The following is a 19,409-nucleotide window of genomic DNA, read 5'->3' on the forward strand; positions in this document are numbered from 1 at the left end:
CTCTCCGAACAGAGATTAAACTCTCATGCAAAAATCAGACTGCTATTTATCACCTGTCATAATTCCTGTCATTTGACATATTCTACGTGTTCCACTCATTAAAACGCCCATTTGGTGATAAATAGCAGTCTGATTTTTGCATGAGAGTTTAATCTCTGTTCGGAGAGTTTAAGTCTGTTCTGTCGGACAAAATACATGTGTCGTTTTCGTGGTCTGACCGTTCCAAATTTATAACCTGTTCCACAATTAAAACTTCCCCTGTTCCAGCGTTCCCATATATCAAAGTTTATCCGACTAGACACCCTTAAGCTATTAACAAATTTTCAGCTTGCTATTAATCAACTTTTTTTTCATACGCAGGATCCAGACCTATACAGCTTTTTCAAAAATAAGCACATTGAACCGATGAAACTTACAGATCATATAAATAATACGTAGTAATCAAAGTCCGATATCCGAGGCTTGGTGATCGGTTCTATGAGCATGTTCGTTTTTACCGTGGTAGGTCGCTAGCCTCACCCTCGAACCCTCCTCCTTCATCCGGGCTTGGGACCGGCAACCCGCTGCTGAGCTACTCAGTTCACCCAACAGCGGATAGGCGGAGTAAGATTGTGTAAGATTGGAAGATGTGCTAAGATTGCTAAAGGAGAAAAATCAGCCCAACAAGATGATAAGGATAACTAAAGACATTAATACGAAGAACAAAACCAGAATAAAAGTCGAGAATGAACTAACATCGGAAGTAGAAATCAACTCGGGAATCAGACAAGTGGATAGCTTGAGCCCATTGCTTTTTAATTTAGTCATGGACAAAATCATAGAAAACATTAAAGGTACTGGAAAAGGATATAAGATGGCGAAAAAAACAAATTAAAATCCTTTTTATGCTGACGACGCAATCTTAATCTTCGATAACGAGGATAACCTACAGCGAATGGCACAAACTTTCAATACAGTGGCGAAGAACTACAACATGAAAATATCAACAGCCAAGACAAAATCCCTGGTACTGTCAAGGGAACCCATAAGATGCAAATTAGTAATTAACAACGAACTAATTGAACAAGTCTCGAGATTCCAATATCTGAGAATCTAAATATGTAGTTATGGAGATGTTAAAGAGAGCGTCCGAAAGCAAGCAAATAAAGCCAATTACGTGTCAGGATGTCTGAGGGATGTCATCTGTAGAAACAAAGATATGAGGCTGGAAGGAAAAGTACGCATATACAAATCATGTGTAAGACCGATCATGACGTACGCGATTGAAACAAGATGTGACACAGCAGAAACCAAGAGGATACTGAGAACATCAGAAATGAGAACGCTGAGGTCAATAACTGGGAAAACACTGAGAGACAGAATACCGAACGACAGAATAAGAGATCTCTGTAACATACAAGATATAGGACGGTGGGGAAGACAGAGACGACGAGAGACGACGAGAGAGACAGAGACGACGCATGTGACGAGAATGGACAGCGAGAGAATAGCCCGTATAGCCAGGGATTCGAAGCCAACAGGCAAAAGACCAATAGGAAGTCCCTTTAAAAGGCGTCAAGATAGCTGGTAGTCAACATCACAGCTACGAGTACAAGCTCAAAATCGGTAAGGAACAGGCCAAGAGGCTTATTATAAGAAGAAGAAGAAGAAGTAATCAAAGTAACTTGTCAAGTGGTAATGATAAAATTTATTTGAGATGCTAATTAGGGGGTGATTTTCGCGAATTTTTTTACCAAAAAATAAAAGGGAACAAGAATATTTTGAGCGTAACTCACTTTTATTGTTAGGAGTTTTTTTTTAAAACAAAAATAAACCTTTTTTTAAACACTTAAAAAAAGTTGAAATGAATTTTCCCCGAAAAGTGCTCCGTTTTTGGGTTATTTCACATTGAAATATTCGATTTGGAATTTGACGAAGAAGAACCTACTTTTCATTGGCTACAACTCTGCTTCTACTTGGTCTACAGCCCTCACGCATACACCATTTTTTTAAATTTTTTATAAGCTATATTTTTGCTAAGAAAATTTCTTTTAATAAAATACTTACCTTTTAAGTTAGCTCCGAAAAACCGTCCAAAAGCATGTTTTTTTTTGTTAAAAATGAACATATTCACTAGCAAATAACTGGAAAAGTATTGACATTGAGCGAAAAAACTCTATAGAACAAAAGTTGCTTAAATTAAGTTATTTTATCAAATTCCGGTCTTATTTTGAATATATACAGTGAGCACGTAAAGGTTGGAATAAATTCATTTTCTCGAGAATAGACGATTTTGGAAAGAAATTTCGAAATAGGTTAATTTTTGTTTTTAAATTACGACTGTTTGGCATATACACCATACTAGTGACGTCACCCATCTGGGCGTAATGACGTCATCGATGATTTTATTAAATAGGAATAGGGGTCGTGTAATAGCTAATTTGAAAGGTAATTAAATTCTCTATTCAGTGATATAAACAATAATATAATTATTCATACAGGGTGTCCAAAAACAATTTTTTTGAATTAAATTTATTAACAAAAAAAGAAGAATGCAAGTATTTTATTTAATTCAAAATACATTTTACTGCTCTCAGAAAACAGAAAAAAATGTTTATTTGAAAAATAATCAGTGCTTTTCGCTTAAATTAAATGTTTAAACCGTCAAGAGAAAGATGGATGGCTGTTTTAATATTGAATTTAAGCAAAAAACAATATTTGTTTGTCATTTAAATATTATTTCCCGTTTTCTTATAGCAGTAAAATGTATTTTGAGTTTAATAAATTTCACACATTTTTCTTTTTGTCAATAAATTTAATTAAAAAAAAAATATTTTGGACACCCTGTATAAATAATTATGTTAATGTTTATATTACCGAATAGAGAATTGAATTACCTTTCAAATGAGCTATCACACGACCCCTATTCTCATTTAAAAAAGTCATAGATGACGTCATCACGTGCAGATGGGAGACGTCACTAGTATGATATATATGCCAAAAAGTCGCAATTTAAAAATAAAAATTGACCTGTTTCGGGATTTTTTTCCAAAATTGTCCATTCTCGAAAAAATGAATTTATTTAAACCTTTACGTGCTCACTGTATACTTATAAGATTGGATTTTTTCAAAGCATAACATAATGTGATTCTCGTCTAAAAACAAAGTTTATTTAATTTTAATTTTTACATAACTGAGATTAACTAATGAAATACTAACCTAAAACCAAAGAACCGACAATTAAATGTTCATGTCTTACATTTCTTATTATAAGAACTTGAATTGTCTTTTAAGCTTTTAAAAATTAAATTATATTAAAGCACATTCATTTATGATTGTAATGACAAATTGCCAATGTCAGTGTCACCACAAAGCTTACATATATTTTTCTCCTGGGAGTGGGGTTATTCCCCTCCATTTTTGTAAAATGAAGGGGATGTAGAATTGTAAACTTTTTCTTATATAATAATAGACAATTTCAACTACCTATTCTCAAATTTTCATCCTTCCTTTATTTTTTTTTGGGGTCAGTTTGCTCTTTGATCGGGCTATTTAACTGCATTTTAGAAATGATATTTGTGTTTCTCTACGTAGATACCTTTAATTGAAACAATTATGGGCAGCGCTGTTTTACTTCATTTATAACTAATACTAGATAACCAATATCAGTAATATATTCTAAAATACCAAAATTTGAAGCACTAAATTCTGAGAAATGATAATTAAGTTTTAACGATAATACTGTTGCCAGGTTATGATTATACAGTGAGGACGTTTGAGTTGGAATAAATTCATTTTCTCGAAATGAGAATAGGGGTCGTGTGATAGCTCATTTGAAAGGTTATTCAATTCGTTATTCAGTAATATAAACATTAACATATTTATTTATATAGGGCGTCCAAACAATTATTTTTTGAATTAAATTAATTGATAGTAAAAAGAAGAATGTATGTAGTTTATTTAAATCATAATACAGTTTACTTCTATCAGAAAACAGAAAAAATGTTTATTTGACAAATAAGTATTGTTTTTTCGCTTAAAATCAAGTTGAACCTGCCACCAACCTGCCTCTTGGAAGTTTTAATATTTAATTTAAGCGAAAAGCAATATTAATATTTCATATGCAGTCAAATAGTTAGAACAAGTAAATTGTTAACATATGTAATAAAACATGACAACGCTGACCAGTAGAAAAAGGAGAGTAGATAATCAAAGTTGCAAGTTAGAGAGAGATTTAAAAAATATAAAACTAAAATTAATGCACCCCATAAAAATTTTAATATTTGTTCCAATACGTTCCAATTAAATTCTTATTGTGGTACCACTTGTTAAACAAAATGTTTTTAAAACTTTTCTGTGTCCTAGTTCTTTTTCGATGAGCCAGTTTTTATCGAGATATTTTGAAATTTGTAAAATCCAACACATATTATTTTAGATGGTTAAATAAAATTGTAGAGACCTGATAATAATATGAATACTTTTATTTATAATAATTTACATTTTTAGGTATATTTTGAAACATATTAAAGAAGAAGCCGCATCTCGATAAAAACTAGCTTATAGAAAAACTACTAAGATCCAAAAAAGTTTTAAAGTTCAACTAATGGTACCACAATAATAATTTTATTGGAACGTACACAAACATTTGAGGGGTTTAAGGGAACAAATCCCTCCTAAACTTTTTATGTAATCGTATTAAAAAGGAAACCGCATCTCAATAAAAACTGGCGTATCGAAAAAGTACTAAGGGCAAAAAAGTTTTAAAAACATTGTGTTTAACGGATGGTACCACAATAATAATTTAATTGGAATATACATAAAAGTTTGGGATTGGGGTTTGTTGATAACCCCCAACAACTTCCAACTGTTGGGGGTTGATTAACTTGAAACACTATGTACTTGAATATGTTCATTTAGCTTACTACGTATGACAGTAACTAGTTGGTGTTGGATGGATGGACCCCGTCTGGACTCTAACCAAGTCTGTTTCTGAATAATGAATAATCTCTCCTATCTTTTTACGTATACATACAGAAATTGTATTTGTTTGTTATGATTTAATATATGTCTAATGTGACGGTGAATTACTAATAACTGCATTATTGTTGACTTGCTGTTTTCAATATGTGTGACCTAGATTACATAAATCGATGCCACCTACTTACGAAATACAAACATTGAATGTGTGTACTATTTACCTAAGACTTTTAAAAATTAAATACTCTTATTTTTGGATGCTAATATAAATCCTTTACAAAGTGTAAAAATGTCACTGTTATTATTTTTTAAGATTTTCCTGCCATAAGATTGCCACATGTCCATTTTCAATAAAAAATCTTAATTTTCGCTATATTGGGAAAAATCCATTTTCATTTTGTAACTTCAAAGAGCTGTAACTTTTTTTATGTGCATATTAATTGTACTAAGTTAAGTTAGGCTCAGTCGATCTATTTTTGTTCCCAGAATATGTGATTTAATTTAAGAACTACATTTTTGTTACACCCTGTATATTTAAAAATAATATATAGGTATGTACTGTTTTTTTATAAACGTCTCAATTTCTTTTTACGATTATACCGTATTTATTTCCTTTAACATACTATCATTTTGTTCATATTTCGTATCTAAAATAGTTTCGATGTTTCAAAAGGATCTTCCAAGCGTCATGAGACGGCTAATTTCTTTTACGTACGCATATGCCTTTTCCTAAGAAGTTATCAGGACGAAACAGAAATAAGTCTTAAAAAACATCACAAAAGAAATCCAGCTGGAGGCTTTATGTGGCTCTAATTGAATTTTGTAGACCTGTATATATCTCTAAGTGACTATACACCTACGTATAGTTTTAATTACTCTTGGCGACTGTTGACAATAGGACACAATAGCTATTCGTGTTAAAATCTCTTAAAGGATAATAGCAGAAATAACTTAATGGGACAAACTATTATCTATTATTAAAAGTTGTTAAAGTTGTGTAAAAACGTGTAAAAGTATTTTTAAAGCGAAGCTTCTACATAAAGTGACGTAGAATTAGTTTTCTCTATAGTACCTATATCTTGAGAAAGTCTTCGACAAAATACAACAAGGGGCTTGCAAATATATTGGAACACAGAAATAGAAAATAATTACAAATTTATACCGATATTAGAAAGCTATAATTCGAGTAGACCAGCAAAAATCTAAAGATATTCCAATAACAAGAGGAGTAAGACAAGGATGTGTACTATCCCCTCTACTTTTTAATATGTTCTCAGAAGAATTGTTTAAAGAAACACTAGAAGACAAACAATGAAGCACTCATTGCATAGCGCAGAGAATAAACCGAATAAGATGGGCGGGCCACGTGCTAAGATCGAGTGACTTCTGAACGCCACATTCTGGGAATGGCCCGATGGCAAAAGGTCAGTTGGTCGCCCAAGAAAGAGATGGAAGGGCGCAGTAGCCAGTGATCTACGAAAAATGGGAGAACAGCAATGGGAAATAGCTGCTCAGGACCGACAACAATGGAGGGAAATAGTAAACGCGGTCAAAACTCACATATAGTTGTAGAGCCAAATGATGATGATGATGATATCGCAGAGAATGGCTGCAAATTTTGGTTTATCGCACTACGCACTACTGCGAGACGTATGGAAAGGCTCATAACACAAAAAAACAAAAATTATGCACAAGGAAAAAATTCCAGTATACCATTACAATCCGACAAGCGAGACCTGGCGGGTGACCTTCTCGTATTGTGTATTTCTCGTTGTGTATTTTCGCTATAATATAAAACTAGAAATCCAAAAAATGAAAAATGAATGGACTAAGGAAAGACAAGATCTGATAGAAGAAAATGAATTATTTAAAAAAGAAAGATTATTAAAAAAAGATATAAAAGAACTCCAACGAACAATAGAAATAATAGATAAAGATAAAAGGAAAAATAATTTAATTATTAGTGGGTTAGAAATTGATACTGACGATTCAGCAGCACTGAAAGAAAGAGCAGCAAATATGATTGGAAAACATTTAGGTGTAAATATTAATATTAAAAGATCATGTAAGATTGGAATTAGAACGTGCTTAATAGAACTAGGAAACGAAGTAGAAAAAACAGCCATTCTACGAAATAGGAACAAACTAAAGAATGTTGAACCCAAGAAAATATGGATAACAGAGGACCTTACAAAAAAAGAGAGAGAAAAAATGAAAGCTCTAAGAGACAAAGCAAGGGAGATGAGAGATAAAGGAAAAACAGTGAAAATTGGGTACAACAAAATTACAGTGGATGGTAAGGAATGGAGATGGAACTACAATGATGAAAAAGTAGTGGAGGTAACGAGTCCAAAAAACTAGCAGAGCGACAAAGAAGAGACGAAGTAGAGGCCAGACAATGATCAGAAAACAAGGAAATTACGAATACATTGGAAAATGAAAATAAAAGTATAGACTGGATTAGTGATAAGATTAGGTTTAGGAATTCAAATTTTAAACATAATAATAGAAATAGGATCGGTGGTGGAAATATTGGTAGTATAGGTAGTATAAATAGTAGTACTAGTAATAATAACAATAATGAAAAAACAAATACTAATTTTGTAAATGACGAATCAGAACAAATAGAAATAGCAACATGGAACGTGACCTCTTTAAATGGAAAGGAAATAGAAATAACTGAAGAAATGGAAAAAATGGTTATCCAAATAATGGGAATAAGCGAAACAAAAAAGGTAGGAGGTGGGCACATAAATCTAAATGAGGAATATAGTCTTTATTATTCAGGAGTACCGCAGGGACAAAGAGCAAAGGAAGGAGTTGGTATAATAGTAAATAAGAGACTAGAACCAAGAATAACACACTGAAACATTATCATCTAGAATTATAACAATCCAAATTGACCTAAAAGACAAAATAGGATTCACACAATTATATGGACCAACTGAAGGCAGAGATAAAGAAACGATGACAGAATTCTACAATGAACTCCAAAGAGCACTAGACAAGTTAAGAGAATCGAGAGAGAAAATCATAATTTTAGGAGATTGGAATTCTAGAGTGGGCAAGGATGTCAACAAAGGATTAGGATGCATTGAAAGATACGGAGAGGAATGTTTGAACAGGAACGGTTTCAAAATGCTAGACTTCTGCCAAGCAAATGACCTACTAATAGGAAACACATTTACAAACCAAAACATGGAAGACAAATATACGTTCGTGGCGGAAGAGAGAAGAGCGAAAAGTTTGATAAATTATATAGTTTATACGAGAAAACTAGAAGATAAAATACATAAAGTCTTAACTGAAAATGAACCGGAACTAGCTACAGAGCACAGGATGGTTACTGCAAAACTCGAGGATGAAAAAATAAAGGAGGTGGAAAGAAAAGATTACCAAAGAGTAAAAGTAAATAAGCTCAAATTAGAACAGGTGCGTGAACATTACAAAAAAGAAACAAATAGAAGACTAAGACAACTAAAAAACCAAAAAGAAGCATGGACACTGGAGGAAAGGTGGAACGCCTTCAAAGTAGTCATAAAGTCTACAGCAACAGAAATATGTGGAATCAGAAAACATAACAAACACCATAAAAGAACGAGATGGTGGAACAATGAAATTAAAACAGCAGTGAAGAAAAAGAAAATAGCATGGAAAAAATACATTGAAACCGAGTTGGAAGAAGATAAAGAAGAATACAAAAGGCTGAGACGATTAGCGAAAAACACCATAAGGAAAGCAAAAACAAAGACGTGGGAAGAGTTTGGAGAAGAATTACAGGAAAACTATGTAACAAATAATAGAAGCTTCTGGACAACAATCAGACATATGAAGAAAGGAAAACGTAAAGAAATAACAGCCGTAAGGGATACAACACACCAAATCCAAACAAATCCAGAACAGATAGCTAAAGTATGGAAAGAATACTATGAAAACAAATTTAGAAATGAAACAATAGATGATAGAAATGAAATATATCAAGATAACGAGAATAAAGAAATAGAGCAAATAAGTAGAGAAGAACTAATACAGGAAATATCAAACGTAAAAATAGGTAAAGCTGGAGGGGATGATGACATAGACCCGGAAATGGTCAAGTACGTGGGAGAAGAACAGGGATAAACTGGTTGTTGAAAATATACAAAGAGGCATGGGAAAAGCAGCAAATCCCAAAAGACTGGCAAAGTAACCTTATAGTGCCAATATATAAAAAGGGAGAACACGTCAACTGTGAAAATTATAAGAGCAATATGTTTATCATCGGTATGTTTTAAAATATACACGAAAATAGTAGAGAAGAGGCTAAGACAAGAGGTAGAAAAAGAACTGGGAGAGGAACAAGCAGCGTTTAGACCAGAAAGACAGACAAACGATAACATTTACATCATTAGAAATATAATAGAAAGAAGTATTGACTCGGGGGGGGGGGGAAAGTTCATTCTAGCGTTCATAGATCTAAGGGCAGCATTCGACTCTATATAAAGAAAAATTATATGGAAATGTTTGCAGAACATGAAAGTACCAATTACACTGATAAAAATAATTGAAAGTATATACAGAGTAGTAAAAGGGCGTGTACAGATAGCAGGAGAAAGATCTGAAGAATTCAATTGGGAAACAGGTATCAAACAAGGAGACAGTCTTAGTCCGCTACTATTCATAATAGTCATGAATGAATTGACTAGAAATACTGGAGAAAGAACGAACCAAATACAGACAACAATAGGATACCAAAGACTACAGCCAATAAAAATAGAAGCCTTATTGTATGCGGATGATATAAGTCCTTATAGCAGATTCCGTGACAAAAATGCAAAAACTTATAAACATATGGACAGAAGAAATAGAGAAATTAAAAATGGAAATAAACATCGAGAAAAGTAAAATAATGGTCATCGGCGAAAAGGAAGAAAATGAAGTAAATATAAAATGCAAAAATACTGAACTGGAAATAGTTACCGCATATGATTATCTTGGAAGTATAATTAGCAATGATGGGAAAATAGACCTCGAAATAACAAACAGAACCAAAAAATGAAACAAACTGTTCTGAGGAGAAAAGAATTGTCCCAGGAAACAAAAATTAAAATATATAATACGATTGTGATACCGACGATACTGTATACGAGCGAAAATTGGACTTTACAGAAAAAGCATAATAGTAGGATAAATGCAATTGAGATGAGACATCTACGAGCTATAGCCGGAAAGACCAAATGGGATAGAATAAGAAATGAGGCAATAAGAGGGATAACTAAACAGGAACCGACAATGAATAAAATAATAAAGAGACAATTAAACTGGTATGGACATCTAATGAGAATGAAACCTAGTAGATTAACAAGGAAAGTTCACGAAACAAGGTATATTACAAAAAAGAAAAAAGGCAGACCGAGGAAAAAATGGATAAAGCAAATAGTAGAAGCAGGAAAAATTAAACAGAAAACGCTAGAAGAAATGAAACTAATAGCACAAGACAAAAGAATGGAAGAGATGTGTGAATATATAGCTAAACTTAACCCAAATCCGACACCTGAAAGGGTATAAGGAAGGGGAGAAAGAAAGAAAGAAAGAAAGTATTTTCGCTCAAGGTCACCCTCCAGCTATCGTTTGTCGGATTGTAATTACAAGTAAATTTACTTTTAAAAATTATGATTGTCAGTAAGAACAAGATTGAAGACGAATCAATCTACGTTAAGGAAAAGCTTTAGAGAAAGTACCCAAATACAATTATTTGGGATGTGAACTAAATGAACAATGGGTCCGTAGCCTCGAAATAAAACGACGCATAGAGATTGCCAGCAGCGCTTTCAACAAGATGAAAACGGTATTATACAGTGGAAAACTGGGAAAAGAAATTAGAACTAGAGTATTGAGATGCTATGTAATATCTGTCCTTTTGTATGGAGTTGAAGCCTGGACAATTACGAACGCAACTGAAAAAAGACTTGCCAGCTTTGACATGTAGTGCAACACGTAACAAATACGGAAAGAAAGATGAAAATGGAAAAAGAAATACTGAACACTATGAAGGAAATGAAAAATATAAGATACTTTTATCTTTTGTAGCAATCAATGTTTGTAAACTAAAAGGTTTTCTTATATGTTGTTTAGTATGAATTTGATTTATAAAATGTTCTACTTCTTGTTCTTTTAGTTTGCAATCTAATATCATATTATATTCTGCGGATCCTAATTCTCCACATTCACAACAGTTTGTATCAGAAAATCCTATTTTATATTTATGTTCTGGAACTAAGGAGTGACCAAACCTAAGTCTACATATATATGATATGAGACCTTGTTGCCTTGATAATCACTAAACCAGCCTTTAGATGGAATATCTGTTTGAATACTTTTATAATACAGTCCCTTTTTGGAGTTGGTATACCATTCTTTCCAGTTATTCATTTTATTATTATTAATATAAGCATAGGCGTCATTTAGTGTTAGCTTATATTCACAGTTAGTTTCTAGTTCTGTAGCACTCTTTGCTATTTGTCTACAATTTCATTGTGTTTTAAATTGCGATGAGCTTTTATCCAGCAGAAAGATATTTCTTTGCCTTTGGCTTTGAGTGCAATAAAGTTTTTTATTATTTCTATAATGATATGATTGTTATAGGTCTGGATCCCGCGTATGAAAAAAAGTTGATTAATAGCAAGCTGAAAATTTGTTAATAGCTTAAGGGTGTCTAGTCGAATAAACTTTGATATATGGGAACACTGGAACAGGGGCAGTTTTAATTGTGGAACAGGTTAAAAATTTGGAACGGTCAGACCACGAAAATGGCACATTTATTTTGTCCGACAGAATAGCCTTATACTCTCCGAACAGAGATTAAACTCTCATGCAAAAATCAGACTGCTATTTATCACCAAATGGGCGTTTTAATGAGTGGAACATGTAGAATATGTCAAATGACAGGAATTATGACAGGTGATAAATACGAGTCTGATTTTTGCATGAGAGCTTAATCTCTGTTCGGAGAGTTTAAGTCTATTCTGTCGGACAAAATAAATGTGCCGTTTTCGTGGTCTGACCGTTCCAAATTTTTAACCTGTTCCACAATTAAAACTGCCCCTGTTCCAGTGTTCCCATATATCAAAGTTTATCCTACTAGACACCCTTAAGCTATTAACAAATTTTCAGCTTGCTATTAATCAACTTTTTTTTCATACGCGGGATCCAGGCCTATTACGTCCTGTCCACTTTTCCAATTTACTTAGAGCACTTTTGCTATCTGACAGTATTACGAATATATTGTTGTTATTGTTGATCGTGGCTATGTATTGCATTGCTTTCAATATTGCTATTAGTTCGCCTGTAAATACCGTGGTATCTTCATCCAGTCCTATTCCTTCTTTGTACTGTGTTTTAGGGTCCCATATGGCAGCAGCAACTTTAGAGTTAATCTTTGAGGCATCTGTATAAATTTGGTAATACTGTGGGCATAGTGTTTCTATATCTGCATTAAACATAGAGTTGCTTAGATTCGCTGGGAAGTTCGAATAACCTTTCATGTAAATTGGCTGTATATTAGGAATGCTATTTAGATATATTTGAAATGTGGGTGATATTTTTGATGTGTATAATTTATTTTTAAATTGGCGCAAGTTGTTATATGTTTCAGCAAGTAGTAAAGAAGGTTTTTTCTTCCAGTATTCACACGTTAGGTCATGTATAAAAAGTTTTTGACACTTATCCCCTATTAAACTCTCTTTAGCAATACTTTTAAGTATAAACTTTTCGCATAGAGTTTTTCTTCTTAGGTATTTTATAGTGGTAGTTCATTACACTCTATACTTAAATTTGACAATGGGGTGCTTATGAGAGCTCCGATAGATAATCGAAGGCATTTATTTGATAACATGTCTACTTTTTTAAGATGACTTTTGGCTGCCTGATTATAAAATATGCATCCATAATCTAAAATAGATTTTATGTATGATCTGTACATTATTAATGAAATATTGGCATCTGCTCCCCAAGTTATGTGACTTACTGCTCGTAATGCATTATAACCTTTTTCAGCTCTTGTCACAATGTATTCAATATTGTCTTTCCAGCTCAATTTTCTATCTAGTATCATCCCTAAATACTTAATTTTAGGTTGAACTTTAAACTGGACGTTTTGTATTTTTACTAGTTCGGGAACTTTTTGCTTTCTGGAGAATATGCAAATTTGTGTTTTATTTAAAGATATTGTTAAAAAGTGATACAAGTCTTCAAGTAAACAACTGTATACTTCATTTATTATTTTGCAGCCCTTTTCTATCTCGTTTTGGTCTATGTAAATACATATGTCATCTGCAAACTCTAATATTTTACCTTGGGTACTATTTGATATGTTTTTACCTATATCCGAAGTATAAATAGCATATAATATTGGCCTTAGAGTACTTCTTTGAGGTATCCCAGTGTTTGATATTCTGGGACCTAATAGTTTATTCCCAATTTCGATATACAAGATTCTATTACTGTAAAGTTTATAAATTCTCCAGCATAGTATATCTGGGATTCTCATTTTCTTCATTTGGTGATACAGGCTTACCAGATTAACATTATCATATGCATTTTCGACGTCCATAAATGTAGCCACAACTGACTTATTAGTAGAAAATGAGTTGTAAACATCTAGTACCGAGTGTGATAAGTTTTCCATTGTTGAACATGATTTTCTGAATCCAAATTGTGTTGGAGAGAGTCGGGAATTTTTTTCCAGCCAAAATTCTAATCTTTGTTTAATCATTATCTCCAATGTTTTTAAGATACATGACGATAGCGAAATGCCTCTGTATGAATCCGTACAATTTGCGGGTTTGTTTTGCTTGAGAATTGGGACTACAATATATTCTTTCCATGAGTTTGGAACTTCCATGCTTGTCCATATGCGGTTTCTTATATTTAGTAGTTGTATTTTTCTTTGAATAGGCAAATTATATAGCATACTATAGTGAATACTGTCCTTTCCTCGAGCTGAGTTGTTATTGTTTTTAAAACAATTTTTAAGCTCTTCCAAATTAAATAATTCTGTTAGAAATTTACTGTCTTCAGTGATTGTACTGTTCGTTGTACATGTAATTTCTTCCTCTAAGACCCAAGGTCTGGCAATTTTGTTAAAGAATAGTTCAATCCATTCATTTTCAACTATTGGATTTTTAGGTGGCTTATAGGCGTTTTTTAATTTTCTAATCTCACTCCATATTTTACCTATCGGTGTATTTTTTGTTCAAACTATTACATACATTTTTCCATGAGGCTCTTTTACTATTTAAAATAATTCTTTTTTATATGCTTCAGCTTGCTGATATTTTAAGTAATTTTCATGATTAGATATTCTTTTAAATTGTAAAAAGGCCTCTTTTTGTAGTCTAATAGCCTCCCTACATTCATTATTTCACCATGGTTTATTAAATTTTGCATTGGTCACTTTTCTCTTCTCTGGAATACTAATTTTACTAGCATCATTTATAGAATCATAAAACATTTGATATTCTTGTTCTGTATTTTGTCCTATATTGTCTTTTTGTTTATTGTACTTTTCATATAGTACACAACGTCCGATGGACGTCCATATAACGTACATTTAAAGTCCAAACGTCCATGGACCAAAACTGGACGTACTATGTACGTCCATTACCCGACGTCCATTGGACGTTTGATTTCAACGTACATTGGACATACATTTGTGGTCCATGGAGATTTTACACAAAACGCGACTATTATTATCAGTAATTATATAGGTATAGCTTCTTGTTTTAATCAAAGCAATATTATTAGTGGAATACAAGAAGCTTCTAATAAATGTAGTCACATATTTATTCATCATCGAATTAAAACACTGAACCTCTAAAATTATTTTAATTAAACCTATATAATATTAGATGATGATAAAACGATGGTAAACTTTTTCAGAATAACGGAGCTACATCGCGCATCGGTAATTATAGAACTTACAATAATTAGACACTACCAATTTAAATCTTAAATGTGCATTTTGTAACTACTGTTAAATTTCCCGCCAAACTAAATGAGAATCTTTTTGACAACGTTGTCGCTCTTCACGCTATCGGTCGTAAAAGGTAGTATTAGGCAGGTACTTTTAGGGGATTACCGCTGTTATTTGTTGTGGAATACTGAAGGAGGATTTATTTATAATAATTCACAGAATGGCAAACCCGCTTGCAATATACAACCGTACTGACTCTAAGTTCTAAGAAATAATGTTTGGAAGGAAACAGAACACTCAGAACAGAACAGAAATAAACCTCTTTTAATATGCATGCTTCATAGGGCGCCATTATCTGAATTTTGTCTTTATTCAGTTATTACATACAATATAATACATCCTGTGATATCTTTGTGTTTGCTGTTTATCGTGCAAGTGTAGTCGTGCATTAATGAAGTTCCTATAATAAAGTATACACATAATAAAGTTATAATAAAGAGGAATAAAAAAGATATTTTGTGTAATATTTTAAAGTATAAGTTTAGTATTATAGGAACTATTTCCTATACCTAAAGGCTTTTTGCTATGTATGTATTCAAAAAATTATGGACACTAGATTGCTTTCTGAAAAGTGCCCTACAAAAATGTCCATAAGACGTACATCAGATGTACATTGAATGTACATCAGATGTACATTGAATGTACATAAGATGTACACTGAAAGCTTCAACAACGTACACTGTACGTTTGTAGCGGACGTTCTATGAACGTCCAATTTTGTGAACTCTGGACGTTCGTTGGACGTCCATCGGATGTCCATTGTACCTTAGCGGGACGTCCATTGGACGTTCCAATGTACACAGATGTACGTCCATTGGATGTCCATAAAACGTACTTGTGCTCTCTGGGTACTGGATAGTGGTCTAAACCCAGACTCATATTTTCTGTGTGCCAAGAGCATTTATAATAGATATTATCTCCTGAGCAAATTGTTAGATCTATAGCTGACTTATTTTTATTATCTAAAGTTAATAATTATCTAAAAATAATAATTTTCGAAATATTTAAAATTACAAATGAGACTTTTACCAGTATAGTGATATTTTTAAATAACTTATTAATATCTTTGACATAGGTATATCAAAATAATATACAATGTTATCACTATATCTTTTTAAATGGTACACCCTGTATAATATGGTATTACCTTAGTAATTTTTCTACCCTAGCAGGTAGTGGCATCGGCAATCCGATCGCTACCGATACAGTGGACACAGTGTGAAAAATTAATCCGATGCGTACGATCAAAGAATACTCCATCCAACGGATGGAGTATTCTTTGGTACGATGCACAGTTTGTACTGTGATACGATGCGGGTCTGTGGACACTTGCCTTAATAACGCTCAATTCAGATATTTTAATGTTTTATTTAAGTTTTAATATCTTCTTATATATTCGTCTACTCTATACCATTCTATCTGATGTTTTCTTTTGTTTTAGCTTGTTCATCGAGTGTGACAGAGAAGAAATCGAAAATACCCTGAGAAACATGGACTACGCTAATAGCAGATACAACAAATACAGAAGGAATCAAGATATTGTGTTACCAGATTGATCACCTGTATTATAAACAAATTCAAATAGATGAGGAGCATAAATTTAAAATTAGATAAATTACGCATTTTATATTTCACCCTAGTATTTTATTTGAGTAACAACAATTATAACCTATTCTTGAACATATAACATGTTATCAAGACCGTTTGTTGTTTCCTAACCTAACCTAACCTTAAAAATATTTTCAAAACAAATATTTTGTTCTCATTAAAGTTTGATAATTTGCAGATATGGTTGTTATGTGTTTTTACTTTTATTAGATGTATTTAGTTTTGAATTAATGTTCCTTAAGGTTTATTGTGACTGTGAACTATGAATGTTGTACCCAAAATAATGTAAATTAAAACATTCCTGTGAAATAAGTTTATTTTCAAATTTAACATTACTAAAATTAAGGAACTTAAATCTTTAAACTACTAGAATAATAAAAACCATGTTTGAATAAACAGTTTTTCTTTTGATTTCGGTAAAAATAAATGATAGGTACAGACTAGTTCCGTACCAAACTGGAAAAATCTATCTCAAAAATAGAGGTTTACGTCAGGAATAGTCCAGAGAAATAAGGTTTTTATCGGGACACTTTAGCAGCCAGGCTGCAAATGGGTTTTTTAAGTACTATACCTATACCTAATACATTATAAATACAAAAATGCCCGTCACAGTTTGAACGAGAAATTTAGTTATTAACAAATAAGGGTCAAAAATAAGAGTTTTTTCGTTTAAATCGCTGCAGTTAAAAATAGGGTAATTAAATATCTTATTTATAATATTCTTCTTTTTGTAGATGAGCGAAGGTTTAAAACGGCACTTTTTAAATTTTGTTCCGATCCTTTTTTGTTTCGGAAAGTGCAAAATAAGACCAGAATTTCAAAAATAAAAATGTGCTATAGCTTTTGCGAAAATATCCTTAATACTTTCATATTGCATGAAAAGTTGAGTCAAACCTTCCATATTAATACACAAAACATTTTAAGACGATTCATCAATTAGTTTAAATTTTATTCAATTTGTTTATCGCAAAGAGATTTTTTTCGCAATATTGTTCAGAAAATAATAATGATATAGCAATTCTGTTGAAACCACATGCAAGAAGAAGAGATATATTTTCAAAGTATTGAAAAAAATCATTAAAATGTCGTTTTTATCACTCCGAAAACAATTAATTAAAATAGAGTCATTTATGGCTAGTTATTTCTATCAAACTCCTGTAACAGTGTTAGTTACCATGCTACTCCGAAACGGCTTGGCCGATTTTTATGAAATTTTACACTTACATCCTATAGGACGGAGAATACCTTAATTTTATATGATGTAGAATTAAAACATACCTACAACCAGTGCTGTTTTTGTGACGGTACGCGCCGGTACGCCGTACCGGCACCTTTTGGCAGAAAAAATAAAAAAAACAACCAAATTATAGACAAATTCCTGAATTTTTTCCTTGCTCCCAAATAGCTTTAAAACGCCCTTATTGAGGCTAAATTTAAAAAGTTTTCCCGGGGGCAAACTCCCTTGTGAACGCTCCCCAGACCCCCCGGAACATAGCGTACCGGAACCTCTATTGCTACAAGAACAGCACTGCCTACAACCCCTAATTTTCACTCTTATATCACCCACCCCTATTTGTTAATAGCCATCTATACATTTACATCTATAAAATTCTCCTGTCACAGCCTTAGTTTCCATACTCTTCCGAGACCGCTTGACCGATTTTTATGAAATTATATATGTATATTCGGTAGGTCTTAGAATCATATATTTATTTTTTCATATCCCTGAGTGATAAGCGGAGTTCCCCCTAACATTTTGTAATGTTAGGTGGGGATGTGTGTACATAACGTACTCTATAAGACTACGAGTACATACAAATTTAAAAAATTATGATCAAAATCCATCAACAAGCTCCGGCGATATTAATCACAGCATATGTTTGAAGAATCAGTTTCATTTTTTGAGTGCACGGATTTTAATAATTTCCCTCCACCGACCACGAATCCATTCCGTTAGGACACCATTTTTAAAACTTTATTAACCACTTTGTTGAGGTTCAAAGTTTACTCAAACTTTTACACATAAACTATACCTTCAACTTCAAAATAGCTCTAGTTAGGTTGCTTAATTGTTATAAACAAAGTAGCCGTCAAATAAATAAAAAAAAGTGGCTAACTTTGACCGTAATTAACCTAGGCAAAAAGTTTTTCTTTGAAAATTCGTATAAAAATACCAGTTTTTCGAATCCCATTGTAGTTTTAGCCTACAGTTATTAGGTTTGTTCTATCAAACAGTCAAACTAGTCAGAAACCATCAGCAAACAGTTGGTCAGTGAGAAAACATAATACAGTCACCAGTGCTATCCCCTCTACTCGCGCTGGTCCACTATTCGCTGATGGTTTCAAACCGTTTGAAACTGATTCTAGAACAAACCTAATATTAACAAAGTTATTCAAATTGTTTATAAGCCAAAAATGGCTGTATTTTAGAAAAATGTTTTCGGAGTGATAAAATAGTTATTTATGAAACAGTTCGTGAAGTATGCTTTTTGCGAACGCACGCGATATTTAGAGCACGAGCGACAACGGAGCGAGGACTATACATCGCGTAAGTGCGCAAAAAGTACTTCACGCACAGTTTCATACAATATTTTATCTACGATAAACAAATAAAAAAACTGTAACTCTTCTCCACTGGAATTCATTTATATTCTACAATTTTTAAAACTTTGACATTTAAAAATCCTAACTACTTTCAAACCACGAAACTGTGAAAACTTTTGTTGTAATTTATTGCTCATATTGTCATCACCATGACAACGCGAAATTTGAGGATATTTGATTATATGAAAGTGTGTATTTGCATAGGCGCCCATACACACGGGCAGGGGGG

At 32.6% G+C, this 19,409-nt stretch overlaps 1 protein-coding gene across 1 annotated transcript in view; it reads left to right on the forward strand.

Moving 5' to 3' along the window:
• The window catches only part of LOC126891818 (uncharacterized), a 554,573-nt gene extending 537,601 nt beyond the window's left edge, over positions 1-16,972 (forward strand). Inside the window, exon 3 of the mRNA XM_050661088.1 lies at positions 16,410-16,972. Within this exon, the coding sequence (XP_050517045.1) occupies positions 16,410-16,524 (115 nt within the window). The 3' untranslated portion in view covers positions 16,525-16,972. The remainder of the gene's footprint in view (positions 1-16,409) is intronic.
• Positions 16,973-19,409: the final 2,437 nt, after the last annotated feature.

Source organism: Diabrotica virgifera, chromosome 9 (genome assembly GCF_917563875.1).
Source record: "Diabrotica virgifera virgifera chromosome 9, PGI_DIABVI_V3a".
NCBI classification, from domain to species: Eukaryota; Metazoa; Arthropoda; class Insecta; order Coleoptera; family Chrysomelidae; genus Diabrotica; species Diabrotica virgifera.